The 16,585-nt window shown below is 43.4% G+C and overlaps 1 protein-coding gene across 1 annotated transcript in view; it reads right to left on the bottom strand.

The window, feature by feature from the left end:
* LOC130121574 (astrotactin-2) overlaps positions 1-15,076 on the bottom strand; it is a 134,133-nt gene extending 119,057 nt beyond the window's left edge. The window contains 4 exon segments of the mRNA XM_056290420.1: positions 1,979-2,025; positions 2,028-2,068; positions 2,129-2,251; positions 14,844-15,076. Of these exon segments, the coding sequence (XP_056146395.1) occupies positions 1,979-2,025; positions 2,028-2,068; positions 2,129-2,251; positions 14,844-15,076 (444 nt within the window).
* Positions 15,077-16,585: the final 1,509 nt, after the last annotated feature.

Below are 16,585 nucleotides of genomic sequence, written 5' to 3'. Positions count from 1 at the left end.
TCAGAAGGGAGGCAACATCATAATGCGTGAGCAAAGGCCCACACAGAACTGTTTACAGGTGAGTCACACCACACACACACACGAATACACACACACACAAACGTGTGCACGCAAAAACACTCGTACATACACATGTGCACACACTTTCTGCTAGGTAGCATGACGTTCCCCAAGACCTCTAATTGCATCTGCCTTCCTTAAATGGAGCCCAGACAAAGGAAAATGTGGTAGACTAAATGTCAAGCGGAGCCAGAGCCCGATCCTAAATTACCTTATGGATGAGCTATCTGACGTGACTTACCTCCAATATCCAATATTCCAAGGCCTTCTTTGATGAATCAGGAATTGAGCTACACATGTTTGTCATTCAGAATCGAAGACCCACATTTATGATCACGCAGACATCCAAATATATACAGTATCTGTTGACACAATGTGTGCACACCAACTTCTATGCATTCTCGCACAAAAACATGCTCATGTAGACATACACATGGAGACTGAGACAGAGGCAAACACACACACACACACACACACACACACACACACACACACACACACGCACACACATACATTCTATCCCCACAAAGGAGGCAAACCATTACGTCATCTTTTTATAGCTTTTCTATCATACTGCTTATATGTAGTGGTCAATGTTAACCAATGTATGCCACCTAGAGGTATTGTTTGGCAAATGCACTAAATTTGCTTGTGCATATTTGTAAGAAACCAAAGAATGTTTCACATAATTTTCCGCAAGTAAAGAAATATGGTTTACTATTTTCCTTGTGATTTCATTTTCTTTTTTTTGCTCATGATGCAGTTACTACTGACCATCTCATTGATATGTCAACAACTGTATCTTATTCTAAACAGATTGTTTGTGTATTTATTTGTGTGTATCTGTAGATGTGTGTGCTTGCAAACCTACTTTCACAATGTTATGATGATCATAGGACAGATAGTTTCCAGCTGTCAAAAATGTACCAGTAAAGACAAACTCCAGGGTACGCATCACTTCAGGGATCAGGAACATGCATTTGTCATTTCATTCCACACACCTGTACACATGAAATGAAAGGAAATTTCATTCCTCCCGGCCCACAGCAGTGCAACACGAAGACAAAAACACATATCCAAACTACAAGCACCATATATCCAAACTACAAAAAACTACAAAAACACATGTATCTAACATATCCAAATAAATAAATTAATAAATAAAATCACTGAGAGAAGTGAACGCCAGGATACTGCTGGAACTGCGGTCTGCATGGGCTAGCGGTTAGTTTAGCCTGCCCTGCATTTCTTTATCTCGTTTTTACTAAACATATTTATTTCCCCTCTAAATTTACTGGTATTCAACACTCTCTCTCTATCATATTCTCACACTGTAGTGAAAAATGGAAGTAAACTGTTTTTATCTTTGGCGCAGGGTACAAGAGAAAGGATGCAGGAATGTGGCAACTTTTACATTTTGTAGTGGGACAAGCTAAGTTTTCGATTTATAAAAGTAGGAAAAGTCGAATTAATAATGGTTCAGCGGAAGACTTACTTCTTTTGTTCATCGCAAGGGAGAAGGCGAGAGTCAGAGAGGATTTCAAGTTTCTTTACCCTAATGAACAAATTGGAGGAATTTATTGTGCGGTGATGTTTCACTACAGCCATTTGCTCAGTCAGTCAGTCAGTGAGGGGCAATTGGTATTTAATTCTGTTTTTGCGTAATATTTTTTGAGCACTTTGGGTGTATGTGACTTGAACCACTTTTTTTTTCTAAAGACCTTTTTGGATGTTTTAATGTAAAAGAGTTGCCCATGTTTGATGTTGTGAAATGGACATGTCATTGTTGAGTTTTTGTTTTATGTAAAATAAAGAGTTGGTTAAAATTCAAAATTCCCTTTCTCTCTGCCCCCGCCCCCACACACACACAGATTAATGCATTCACACACATTCTGGTACCCCATTGCTGCCGTCTCACCTCTTTGGTGATGTTGTCTTGGACTAGACTATAGAGGGGCACAACCCAGCAGGGATGGGAGAGAGCTTCTCACTGCCCCGACCATTAACACTGCAGCTGCCTCCTCCCCCATCACCTCCACCATCTCCTATCATGGTCTGGTGGTGGCACAGGTGACAAGCAGCTGGGCAACTACCTTTCTCCTCGCATCGGATCTCCACCCCATTCACCAGATCCTCAGACAACAGCTGACTCTTCAACAATGCTGACACGATTGTTGATGAAGGGAACTGACTTCAGCTCACGCCGGCCACCTCTGCCGACCCCCTGGTCTGTCGCCTCTGGGGGTGAGCGGTATGAAGCAAAAGGCAGAATGGGAAGTAGGAAGAAGACAAAGGGGCATAGGTTTGAGAGTTCAGATAAAATTTGACTGAGTCAACAACATTTATAGCTAGCTAGCTAAGCTAGACAGATAGATATCAGGAATCAGGAACACTTTGTCATTTCACCTCATGTACTTGCACACATGAAATGAAACGAAATGCCATTTCCCCCAGCCCACAGCAGTGCAACATACAGACAAAAACACATTCAAGAACTACAAGAACACACACATTCAAACTAACACATATGTCCAAACTAAAAAAAAAGTAATCACTGTCCAAGAGAACAAACGCCAGCCAGGATGACTGTCAGAACCGCCAGTCTGCATGGGCTAGCAGTTAGCCCAGCCTGCCCCGATCGATCGCTCAAACACTCGATAGATAGATAGATAGATAGTTGGATGGATGGATAGATGGCTAGATAGATAGATAGTCTTTACAGCCAGTACATGCACAGCCAGTACATGCACAGAAACATACTGCACCACAATGTACAAATATACATACAGATACATAAACACATAAATGCATAACATTCACTCACATTCACAGATAAATAGAAGTGTGGGGTGGAAGGTTTATAAAACAGTCATTCCATCTGAAAGTCAAATATTCACGAAACAATTCCTACTCTTTAAGTTATCTTGCTCTACAGAGGAAATACGGCAATCCCTTAAAAAAATAAAATAAATAAAGCTACCCCTCTCACTTATGAATTTCAACTCCATATTTCCTTTAAACAATTCCTGAATCTAAATACACACAGTCAGATTGACTAGGGAGTTTCACAATGCCTCGATTGCATACAGCATCTGGATCTACTTTTGCCAGCAGCCTGGGAAAAGACGAAGAAGAAAAAACAACAACAACTAATCCCTCACTGTCATCAGCTTGTATAGACGAGGGATGGATGGGTGTTTGTGGGGGGGTCAATGGCTTCCTCCTCGTAAGTGTAAATAAGCTCTGTCTGATGTTATCACTTCGGGGGCTTCTTGTTCATCGTTTCGTCTGTCAGTGGGACAACAATATAACATTTGGGAGGAGGATGCAGGGAGAGGAGAAATGGAGGTGCGAAATAGGAGAAAATGCTAATTGGGTGGTGTTTCCCTTGCAGAAGATGTAAGGCTATGTGTTTTGATAAAACAGATGTGCCATTTAAATTGATAGAGCATGTTTGTGTGTGTGTGTGTCCATGTTCATCTGAGTTTAGGCAATAAGTTTTATAATTCTATAGTAAAGGTCTGCAACTGTTATTATTATTTCGTTCAGTTGAGGTAAGTTCTCTAACAAATTCTTAAGTTATATTGTAGTCTGAAGCCACTGTGAAGACTAATTCAGCATTTTCAACTGCAAGCTAGGAGAGTGAATCATTCTGGCCAAGTCTCCCAGATTACTGGAATTCAATGAGGAAAACATCAATAGAACTAGAGGTGGGAGCCATTGGCTAAACACAATACTGATGTAGTACAGTATGGTAGCTAACTGCCTTCACAGACATATACACACAAACATACACACACTCACACACACCACACACACACACACACACACACACACACACACACACACACGCACACACACACACACACACACACAAAAGCATAAACTGAAAGAAAGAGAAACTTACAACCCAGTCACACGGTCTGGGGATACAGTTTAAAGGAGGAAAAGGTCGAGAAAGGGGGAAAAAAAGCCCTTCCAAATGGCATTCTTCAAGGTAGGGTAATTGGGACCAGCTTAGGGTAACCATTTCAAATGATTCATTTCCTGCAGTGCCCTTAATCATATTGAAACTGAGAGCCTTCAAACTATTTCACAGGGGCAAAAAAGAAAACACTATGTGCATGAACTCAAACAGCATATGTATGTGTTTTGTGTGTGAGAGAATATGTGTGTGTTGTGTATATGTGTGGTTGAGATAGACAGGCAGAGAGAAAGAGAGACAGAAAGTATGACTGTGTTTGTGTGCACGATTTTCCTTGCTTTGTCGATGTTTGTCTAGCCAGTGTTTTAAAAGTTAACCCAAAGACAAGCTGGGGGCAGGAAAATCTCCAAACCCTCATTTTTCACATACAAATGCATACCAAGTAATGTGCTTTCAGGGTGATATTTAACATGTGAGTATTGGTGGACACAACACAGGAGGAAATCCTCTCACTATTTCAGGATGTAAGGACTAGGCAGTGACAGAGTTTCCAATTCATCTCATTTACAGGAGACAAATCATCCAAGTCCCATTAAATGACAGGCAATTAATATGATACAAGTTGAAATGAAACATTTCAGCCACACAAATATACCAGGAACAATTGTTGTAATGGCTACACTCCTCTGTTGGGACAGATTTCTCAGGATATCCTTCAGTTGTCAGAGAACACACACTAGATGACAAAGATCATCACACTTAAAGATTATCCTATGATCAGTCACTCTCAGATCTGTTTTATTTCCAACCAGCAGGTGACAGTAACGCAACACTTTAAATAACAACTGCCATTTAAGAAGAAAAACACTAACAAAAACTCTTGTCATCCGAAATTACTTCAGAGCAAAACAAGCATGAAGGTTGACAACCAACCTGTTGGTCGTTTGTGTGCATTGCTGCAGAGTAAAAAAGAATGAAATAATTAGACTAAAAAAAGAACTTGTTTTGAGTTTTAAATTTTCGAGAGCCAGCTGGCTACAGAAAAATCCCCTCCCTACCCAGCTCGGCTCTCATTGGCTGATGTGGGGTTCTGCTGGAGAGTTCCTCATCGGTCCTCTCACACTAAAAGATTTTGGATTTCGAGTCATAAAATTCAAACATGTTTGACATTAATCAGGCCGTGAGGCGATAGGGAGGGTAAAGATTGAATCGTAAATACTTCACACGATAGTATCATCTGGGAAGATAACTGCATATGAGCAACCTCCAGTTGGAACCGCCCACCTCGATTCTCAAGAGGAACACATGGGCCTAAAATCCAGCTAGTTTTCCTGTCGTGTGAACAAGGCTAAACCATACCTATAACAGGAGAAAATGCATGTAGAATAACAGACTTTACAGGGCATCCGGATAGCATAGTGGTCTATTCCGTTGCCTACCAACACGGGGATCGCCAGTTCGAATCCCCATGTTACCTCTGGCTTGGTCAGGTGTCTCAACAGAATCAATTGGCCGTGTCTGCAGGTGGGAAGCCGGGTGTGGGTATGTATCCTGGTGGCTGCACTAGCGCCTCCTCTGGTTGGTCGGGGCACCTGTTCGGGGTGGAGGGGGAATTAGGGGGAATAGCATGACCCTCCCATGTGCTACGTCCCCCCTGGCAAAACTGCTCACTGTCAGGTGAAAAGAAGCGGCTGGCGACTCCACATGTATCGGAGGAGGCCTGTGGTAGTCTGCAGCCATCCCTGGCTTGGCAAAGGGGGTTGAGCAGCAACCAGGACAGCTCGGAGAGTGGGGTAATTGGTCGGATACAATTGGGCAACAACAAAAAAAGGGAGGGGGGAGATTTAAAAAAACAAAAGAAAAAAGAATAAGACTACATTATTTTGCCATCTCACACATGAATACTAAGGTTAGGGAAGGGTAACACAAACTGTCAGTCAATGTTAAATTATGACTCTCCGTTGACTCTTTCTCACACTTGACTAGTCAAGGGTGAGGCCTATTATAGGCAATCGCCATCTTTTCATTATGACATTATGTAAAACGGGTTTATTGCTAAACTTCAAAATAGATAAAATGATGTATGAACAGGTATGTGTGTGTTTTTGGAAAGAAAGCCACTTTATTTTTGTCATTGTACAGTTGTTTGGCTAAGATGAAATCTGTCTGCATTTAACCCATCCTATTGTATAGGAGCAGTGGGCAGCTGCAGTATCAGGGGACACATTCCAGTTCTTCTTTCCATTGCCTTGGTGAGGGGCACAGACAGGAGTATTAACCCTAACATACATGTCTTTTTGATGGAGGGAGGAAACCAGAGCACCCGGAGGAAACCCCCGCAGACACAGGGAGAACATGCAAACCCCACACAGAAAGGATCTGGGATGCCCTGGGGTTCGAACCCAGGACTTTCTTGCTGTGAGGCAACAATGCTAACCACTGGGCCACCATGCACCACAATCATTTGCCAGGACTTTTTCCGTGATTCTGCTTGGATATACATGACAGCTGTTGTACACAGAGGGTCATATTATTCAGTATCAACCATCAGTGAAAGTCTCAACACTTTCTAAATTGGCTGTTTAACTTTTAACTGGTCACCGAACACACGCCACAAATTTTAAACACAGATGTGCAATTTTAGCAGCTAAAAATGTTGCTAAAAACATTGCAATCAACAAAAAATTAGTCAAAAACATTCAATCTCAGCATGTCAAAATACATTTTTATTGACAACTTCACAATTTTCCATGATCTCAATAATATTTCAAGGGCATTTGATCAATTATATAGTTCTCCAGGTGTTTTCCATGGTTGGAAAACAAGTCTATAAATTTTCAGGTTTTCCAGTATGTGTGGGAACCCTCAAACGTTGTGTGCTTGTGTGTAATTACTGCATGCCTATGCCCCCGTGTATGTGTACGATCTTCTGAGTTCGTCTGTTAGAAGTTGGTGTGTGGTTGAAAGGGTGGGAGGTAACTTCTTATGCTATGTATACAAGCTCAAAGGTGGCCCTAAGAGCCCAATTACACTTAAGTCAACAGAGAGAGGCTGTCGTCACTTTGCCCTCACAATAAAACCTTGTGATAAGCTCATTTTGCCTATAACTGGCAAATAACAGTTTCACCCTTTCATTTACCCCAGACTACAGCCTCCCTTCTATGTAAAGGATACCATTTGATAAAAGACTTGGTTACCTTGTTAAGCAAATGAAGAATATCTGCGATTGGAGTGGCTGACCATATTTCAGTGTAATTTGATACATACCTAATCAGAAGGTAACACGTGAGAACTTGTGACCCCAATGTATATGACATTAAAATACCTCTTTACGTTCATTCATACAACAAATAATGGCTCTTTTGACATATTGACACTTTGTTTCATTTTAAACAAAGTCAATATGTTATACTGACTTTATTTAAAATGAAACATTGATAAGTAAACAAACAATTAATTTCCAAACTGTGACTATTGCACTGCCTTTGTTAATTAAAGTTTCTTTCTGAACTGGTTGCAGCATAATTATTCATTAGGGACACCATCCCATCTGCTCTGGCTTGCATTGTGCAGGCAACAACAGCAATGTGTCGGATATCTTGTATTGTAACCTCGTACAGATATACAGACCAAGGCGGCACCGTGGCCCAGTGGTTAGCATTGTTGCCTCACATTAAGAAGGTCCTGGGTTCGAACCCCAAGCCGTCCCAGGCCGTCCCACGTTCTTTCTGTGTGGAGTTTGCATGTTCTCCCCGCCTGCATGGCTGTCCTGTGGGTGCTCCGGGTTCCTCCCACCATCAAAAAGACATGCATGTTAGGGTTAATACTCCTGCCTGTGCCCCTGACCAAGGAAATGGAAAGAAGAACTGGAGTTGGTCCCCGGGTGCTGCAGCTGCCCACTGCTCCTATACAATAGCATGGGTTAAATGCAGAAGACAAATTCGTTGTAGGAATACAACGTCAAATAAAGTGGCTTTTCATATCAGATAATATTAGCGTTGGCATGGTTGTTTTCAAGTCATAAACACTTTTGTAATTTGTGTTCTGCTAGACATGCCATTCACTCCCTCTTCAACAGACCCTTGTGAGATTTTTCAGGTCACATTACTTAATATTGTTAAGACAGTCTGGCAATTTTTACCGTTTCGCCAGTAGTGATAATTCACAGTGTGTGGAAATTGCAAGCACAATATAAATTGTTTAAAATGGCTTCTGGTATTTAGAGGTTAAAAACCAATGTAGTTAAGCAGCAAGATAATCGCAAACTAATTAAGAGAGAGAGAGAGAGAGCGAGAGAGAGAGAGAGAGAGAGAGAGTGTGTGTGTGTGTGTGTGTGTGTGTGTGTGTGTGTGTGTGTGTGTGTGTTTGGCCCTGTTCCCGGGTGAGCCGATCACTAGCGGACAGTGCTAATTACACAGGAGTATACTGAGACTTATTTCAGGATGCATTGAGATCCAGTCACTCAGACCACATCTCCAGGTGGTCAGGGACGCGTGTGGCAAAGTGAAAGCAAATGTGTCCCTGGCTGCATTGGTCAGCTACAGGTTATTTCTGCCAACATACAGACACAAACAATAATAATCTTTATTTCGGACACACAACCGGTCCATAGAATAGAAGCAACAATACAATAAAATAAAAACAATACAATTCTTAATAAAAAAACAAACATTTAGGCCTACATGACATCCCTACATTCCACGAGTACGCGCACGCGCGCGCACACACACACACACACACACACAACATGTGAGGCGTCCACACACACACCGTACAACACAGTCAGTTCATAACAGATACAGGCTGTCTCGCCAGTGCTTTTGAAGTCTGGATGTGAACCGATAGCAGCTTTTCGTAGGGCTGGTTAGAGCCTCTATGATGCTGTTCTCCAACACATCCAGGCGACACATAAAATTATACATTAGCCATCTTAAAAGTACATCAAATGTAGGCACATCTGAGGACACAAAAAACTGACTAGCACTATGCCACCTGGGGACATGAAGCAACACCTCATAGCATTGTAAGCTACTCTGAGCCTCTGCATACAAAAGTTTCTAGTTTATAAAAATTTGCAGAACGGTTTTGACTACATTCACTGAATATCTCTTATCGCGAGTAGTTGTTAATATTGTGTCAGCAGTTTTCGTTGACTAAATTTAATTACATTTTAAAAAACATACAAATATATAACAAATATGTTGATGACACACACACAGATGGCGGCAGGCAGAGCGGTGCCAGTGATTCACCGCTTCCAGTGACTTCACCGTGAAGCAATTTTGTGAGTTTTGTCCATCACTAATCAAGTCTATATTGATTTCATTTCGAGTGCAGACTCTGGTGATGTACGTGGTTATTTGCATATTGCATACTGAAGTGAAATCCAATCACAAGTGGTCAAATGAGACACATGTGGAGATGAATTCTGAAACCAGGTGGTAACAACCACGTCACGCTGTCCACTTGTGATCGGATAACCCAAGACGCATTTTGAACGGGCCTGTGTACGTGTTCGCGCCCCCAAACTTGCATGATGAAAAAAATACACGCAATAAACTGAAAAACTATAATTTACTTACAGTGTTGCCTGATTGGAATATCATATTCATCTCGTACAAGCTCACCATGTCTGATTTCCATCATGCCCACTAGGGATGAGCCATAAAGCTGAATAAAAAATCAGATCATGCGTTATTTATTTACAAGATATACAACTTCAGCATTGTAAAAGATCATATCAGTTCATATCCACATCAGTTTTACTTTCCATAACGTCTTGCAACACATACAAAAGATATCTGCAGCCATCTGGTGGTCATATGAAATAATGTCAATGCCAGTTTGTTTTACAACACAGATGTGCTTTCAAATTCCTATTTATTTTACTCCATGTCTCTCACTTAATTTGGTAAATATGTATTTATTTCAAGTGGCAGCTTGTCTAATAAGTCAAATTAACAAATTAATCTGATTTTCATCTGCAAACTCAGCAAACCTCACACTCCCAAAGAAGGGGAGGATGTGCAAATGTTGGAAATTGAGAGTCTAATGGCAATTTGATCATATGTTGGATCTGGGTAAAAAAAAAAAATCAGATACATATGAGCAGAAATTCATATTCCATACAATAAAAATATTAATTTAAACCCTTTATAACCGTCTCAGCAGCACACAGCATCCAATGAAACACAGGATTGGCATCGACGTCTATGCCATTAACCCTGCAGTCTTATTTTAGCAACAACCCAGCACGCCCAGCAAATACATCTCTACCTTGAAAGCCATGAGACTAAAGAAAAGGTGTTTCATAAAGAAAAATCACAGTCTACTAAGATGACATTTGGCAGCTCCACTCAATTTTGAATGCACGACTGTCAAGACTTCATGCCTTGGCTAATAATCTTATTGCCACATTGCTCCACAGGGAATTCTTGAGATTAAGTGAGGCCTCCAACTCATTGGCACTCATTGGCCTTACTGCACAAACCCTACTCCCGGTGTTCAAGACATCAGGTTAAAACCTGACTGATGCCAACGTGCAAGGACAAAAAAAACCCCCACTCTTTTGGGGCTAATATGGTTGTATTATTCAACATAACGCAAACTATGTATCAACAATATGTGCAGCAAAAATATTTCACCTGCTAAGATGTTGGGCTGAACCTAGTTTAATCATGTGAGTGTTGCCTTTCTTGCCACTGCATCATCGTGATAACACTTACTAATTGCATGTTCTCCCCATACTGCGTGGGTTTCCTCTGGGTTTCCCCGAGTTTCCTCCCACCATCAAAAAGACATGCATCATGCATGTTAGGGTTAATACTCCTGCATGTTCCCCTGACCAAAGCAATGGTAAGAAGAACTGGAGTTGGTCTCTGAGCGCCGCAGCGGCCCACTGCTCCTATACAATACGGTAAATGCAGAGAACAAAATCGTTGTAAGAATACAATTCGTTGTAAAAATATAATGGCAAAATTAAGTGGCTTTCTTTATTTTATTTCTTTTTTCTTCTCTAACTCGTCTGGTAGCAAATAGGAATTTTTGTCATTGGAAACTCAACAGCTTGGCTTAGTTTTAGCAATTCATCACTTCCTAGAAATATTAATAACTGGGGCATCTGGGTGACATGGCGGTCTTTTCTGCAGGTGGGAAACCGGATGTGGGTATGTGCACTAGCGCCTCCTGTGGTTGGTCGGAGCAGAGGGGGAACTGGGGGGAATAGTGTGATCCTCCTACACGCTACGTCCTCCTGGCGAAACTCCGCACTGTCATGTGAAAAGAAGCAGCTGGCGACTCTAAATGTATCAGAGGAGGCACGTGGTAGTCTGCAGCCCTCCCCGGATCGGCAGAGGAAGTGGAGCAGTGACTGGAACCACTCGGAAGAGTCAGGTAATTGGCCCGATACAATTCCCCCCCCCCAAAAAAAATAAAAATAAAAAAGGAATATTAATAACTCCTCAATATCAATTCATCTCCACGTTAAACGTGTGGCCCCTACGTGTAAATCACAAGCTAATATTGAAACAACATGACACAGTTTTCCATATCAGTATTACGTCTGGCCTGTCAAATGTTTTGCAGCTAGTCAATGAGCTGACTAGCTAGATGCTAGTCACCTTAGTTCGGTGTCAGAGTCACAGTTAGTTTCACAAAGTGACAGCAACTGGTGTTGGTTTAGCATTAGACTACAGGTATATCTCTAGTCTTTTTGATTCAGTTGCATCTCTCACTACCAGAAAAAGGCAACTAAAGAAGCCTACAACCTGCTTTAACAATGAGACACATGCTCTTAAGCAGGCCTGCAGGACTTAAATGGCGAAAATCAAAATTGGAAGTTTTTTTGCCGATATTGGCATGAGTGTTTATTGAAATACAAGCATACTTTATCTGCTGTGAAAGTAGCGTATCTCTCTCAATCAATATCAATAAATGTAACCCACTAGACCTGTCACTTTAAAGACAGTGCAGAGTATTTAAGTAGGAAGCAGGGGTTTGTCTCTAATCTAGATTCGATGAGGAGACTGGCTGTAACTTACTTGTCTGCCTGTTAAAGCAGGCATGAAATATCCACCCCAAATAACACACACGCCAACCGATGGGCTATGTGAAAAGGAACTATATTATAGCCATTGGAAAAAATAAAAGGTCACAGTATCGCACAATATACTGTTGACAAATATCTTTCCACACACTGAATGTTTTTTATTTTCCCTGTTTATCCACCACTGGCCAAACAGATAATTGGTAGATCACAAAAAAAATCCCTGAGATCTCAGAAAAGTTTCAAAGACTAAAATAAGGGGACAATAAAATCAAACGAGTGCACTCAAAAGTCCTACCGACCTCTTTTGCAATGGATGTCCCACAAGATGTCCCTGGTGATGACTGTGATGTTGGTGGAATGACAGCCGATGAGATGGTGGACAGACGACGACTCGAGGTCCAACCGAAGAGCTCCAAAGCAACCCCCAAAAACCAGCCTACACACATGCACAGGACAGTTACTCGTCACAAGCCCATAATAAATGTCCAACTCAGAACAACTGTACATACTAACGCAATTCATAGGATACCTCAAAGTACATGAATTCAACATAAACACCTTAAAAATTAAATACATCTAATTATTTTACAGTTCAAACACCCAGCTGCTAGCAGGGCTCCATACATAGCTTACACGAAGCTTAGCTGCATGAGGAAATATGAGAGCCTCAACACAAGCTGAATATCACACACTACTTGATTGGTGGCTACATACGGCTCATAGACACACAACACAATTATCACATATTCATGAACTAATTTTATCCTCTTCGAGATTATCCCGACTGTTTTTTTTCAAAGAAGTACAGAGTCTAAATCAGTTTTCTGTGTGCATTCATCGCTAATGTAGTTAGTATGCTAAGCTAACAGCTACAACCGTTAACTCACCGGAATATCAAATGTTCAAAAGTCCTAAGTGCGAAGTAGCAGCTCCTCGGCCAACTCTTGTGGTTCAGGGTTATACCTCAGCTGACGACCTTTAATTAACTGTGAATCTGTTTTCACTCCAAAAACTCCAACGGACCGACCCACACCACCGGCACAGGAAGAGAAATAAAAGTGAGACGAGAGAAAGCCACCTGTCGCGCTCCCTGCGCGCGGAGCATATCGATATGTCAACCTCATTAAAGGGACAGTAACATAACCAACATGACAAATCGATGGTTAACTACCCTGGTTACATAAACATAATCCCAGATAGCTCTTTGAGACTGTTGTTAAATTTACTAAAAAGCAGCCGTCTATTAAATGGGAAATGGTAAATGGACAGCATTTATATAGTGCTTTCTCGTCTACCAGCCACTCAGTGCGCTTTACAATGTTTACCTTGTGGAAATTGCAGGAAAGTAGAGACGGACAATTTCTCTCATTGACTACTAGTGTGTTATTTATTCTTCCATACAAATCACAATGCGAGCAACATGGCGCTGCTCTAATAATCCTAGTCCTCGCTCCGCCCTGTCAACCCGGAAACCTTTCTTAAAGGGTCAGTGTCTACCTAACACAGAAAGTCAACAAATTATGGTGAACTGTGTGTTAGGGTTTGTGGAAGACCCCAAGCGCACGACACTAGACAGGGATGGGGTTAGCCGAAAACTGGCGTACTTTATTCAAACATAGGAAGGCAATGAGCGAAAAGGAAAAAACGGAAAGTCCAAGGGGGAAAAAAACTCGCGGGTAATCCAAACGCGAACAAGGCAGGATACTTCCACGGGGGAATCTTGCAAGGGACAAACATGAACCAAGGGCTGGGATGAGCTCGTAGAGAAAAGGGCCGTGAGAGGAGAGTCGCCGCTACTGCGGGGAGGTTACAACACGAACTGACAACGGGCACGTGGGAGGCCACCAACTTTAAGGCCAGCCCTGATGACTAAGCCCGGCCCTGACGAACCGATTGGCTGCCGGCGTGGGGTGGGCGGGCCACGGCGCGGGGTGGGCGAACCATAACACTGTGCCCCTATAGTCCACTACATACTGTAGCGAATTAAGGGGGGCAGCCCGGTAACGGCCACAGCTGGGACGCGAACCCATATCTCCTGCACCGCGGGAGACAACGTTAACCATGCGACTAAAGGGTCCGACCCGTTAGCCAAGGGCTACCGAGCCTATTCATCCGGGATCGTTACATTGCGGCAATGTACCGAAGGAAGGGGGCTACGGTCTGCCACCCACCCCGAATTCGCTACATTGGTATCAGAAGTGGGATGGTGAAGACCGTGAGGTCATCGGAAGTGCGTGCGCCCAGAGGCATGAGGGAGCTGATGAAACACACTTCCCGAAAGAGGGGGGGAGGGGGTAGTGTAACGTGCACGGATAAGTACACACATTAGCCCTTGGCTAACGGGTCAGACCCTTTAGTCGACTGGTTAATGTTGTCGCCCGCGGTGCAGGAGATACGGGTTCGCGTCCCAGCTGTGGCGGTTCCCGGATTGCCCCCCTAATTGGTGGTATGCGGTGGTGTGGTGGAGCTTCACCGTTATGCTCTCTGCAACTGCGTTCCAGAGCTCAGATGCAAACTGTGAGCCCCGGTCCGAGGAGTGTTCAGATGGGGTGCCGAACCGGGTGATCCAGGTCCCAATGAATTCCTGGGCTACATCAGTGGACGTCGTAGATGACAGTGGGATGGCTTCTGGCCATCGAGTGGGTCCACCATGGTGAGGAGGTAAGTAAAACCATGGGAGGGGGCAGGGGGCCGGGCACCGGGAACTGTGTCAGGGGGGCTCTGGTGTGGCTGTGCACTTTAGCGCGCTGACACTCCACGCAGGTGTCAGCCCAGTCTCTCACGTCTTTTTTGAGCCCGTGCCAGACGAACTTGGCTGCCACTAGTATTTGAGACAGCTTTTTGCCAGGGTGGGAGAGGCCATGGACATTGTCGAAAACACGCTGCCTCCAGCCAGTGGGGATGACGGGCCGGGGCCAAGCCGTGAAAACGTTGCACAGGAGCGTGGTGCCAGTGTCATCGAAAGCCACGTCCTCTACCTGCAGCCCTGTGACAGCCGTCCTCAAAGCCTGCACATCTGGGTCGGTGGCCTGGTCAGCTGCCATGCGGGCATAGTTAAGACCCAAGTGACGGCCCCTGCAGTGGCCCATGGGAGGCAGTCAGCGACAAGATTGGTTTTGCCAGCAACATGATGTACGTCCATGGTGAACTCTGAGATGTAGGGGAGCTGTCGTTGCTGGCGGGCAGACCACGGCTCAGCCACCTTAGCCATTGCGAATGTCAGTGGTTTGTGGGCCACAAATGCCATGAACTGCGTTTGACCTCTACAATATCCGATCTATTACCAACAAAGCCCCTCTGGTCAATGTCTTCATGACAGAGCAAGAACTGGACAATTTATAGCTCGGCCATATAAATAAGGTGGGGGTGTTGCCTTAATATATGTCTATTTTCAATTTAACTTCTAGAATCTGAATTCCAATCTTTTGAGGCTCTTATTCTAAGTCCATCTCCCTCAGCCACGACCAGATTGTGACACTCTATCGACCTCCTGGCCCATACTCACTTTCTTGAAGAATTTGTCTCAGGTCTTCTTGCTCATTCTGTTGAGATTCTAATTCTTGGTGAATTCAATATTCATCTGAATAAGGCTGCTGATCCTCTAAGTAAAGCCTTCTCCACACTTTTGGTTTCACTGAGTTTGTTGACAAGCGGCCTCACCCAGTACCATCCATGCAGTGTCTTTGTCCATGTCTGCATCTAAGTTTTGTCTTCATTTGATGGCTGGAGAGCCGGGCAGGCTAAGCTAACTGCTAGCCCATGCAGACAGGCAGTTCCGATAGCACCGAGGGCAAAGTCAGCGGACTTTGGTGTTTTTGATGTCGTCATGACGAGTGTGAGGAGGTGTGTCGAGGGTGTCTGGCTGGGAGAGCTGGTGCTGGATCAGCTGGGAGAGCTTGGTCTGCTTCATCCGTTCTGACAGGATGCGAAAGCGGGGCAGGCTAAGCTAATTGCTAACCCATGCAGACTGGCAGTTCCAACAGTCATCCTGGCTGTCGTTCGTTCCCTTGGACAGTGATTTTTGTTTAGTTGGATATATGTGTTGGTTTGGATATGAGTGTTCTTGTGGTTTTTGGATGTGTTTTTGTCTTTGTGTTGTACTGCTGTGTGCTGGGGGAAACGGCATTTCTTTTCTTTTCATGTACGCAAGTGGATGAATTGAAATGACAAATAAAGTGTTCCTGATTCCTGATTATTGCAGTGGTAACACCCTCAATTTGGTTTTATTTAGAAAGATAGCTGTTTCCGGTCTGAATGTCTTGCCAACCACACCTGCTGTGTCGGATCATTTTCTCATCAAATTTGAAGTATTATTGGCCTGTTAATGTCGGCACAGCTGTAATTGCCACGTTGGTCCATCCACTGTAGCTGCATTTGGCCAGCAGCTGCCTGAAGTCTTGGCTCCTTTCACTGTAGAGACTGACGCTGTTGAAAATGTCACTAGTAACTCAAATGTGGACCCTCTCTAGTGTCCTTGATTTAGTTGCACCTCTCACTATCAGACCTTAGATCAATGAAAGCATGGAATTCGTTACCAAGCAAATAAAGAAACA

The sequence above is a fragment of the Lampris incognitus genome, chromosome 12, assembly GCF_029633865.1.
Source record: "Lampris incognitus isolate fLamInc1 chromosome 12, fLamInc1.hap2, whole genome shotgun sequence".
Lineage (NCBI taxonomy): Eukaryota > Metazoa > Chordata > Actinopteri > Lampriformes > Lampridae > Lampris > Lampris incognitus.
Note: the sequence above shows the minus strand (reverse complement) of the source record. Positions and strands in the feature narration are given on the sequence as shown.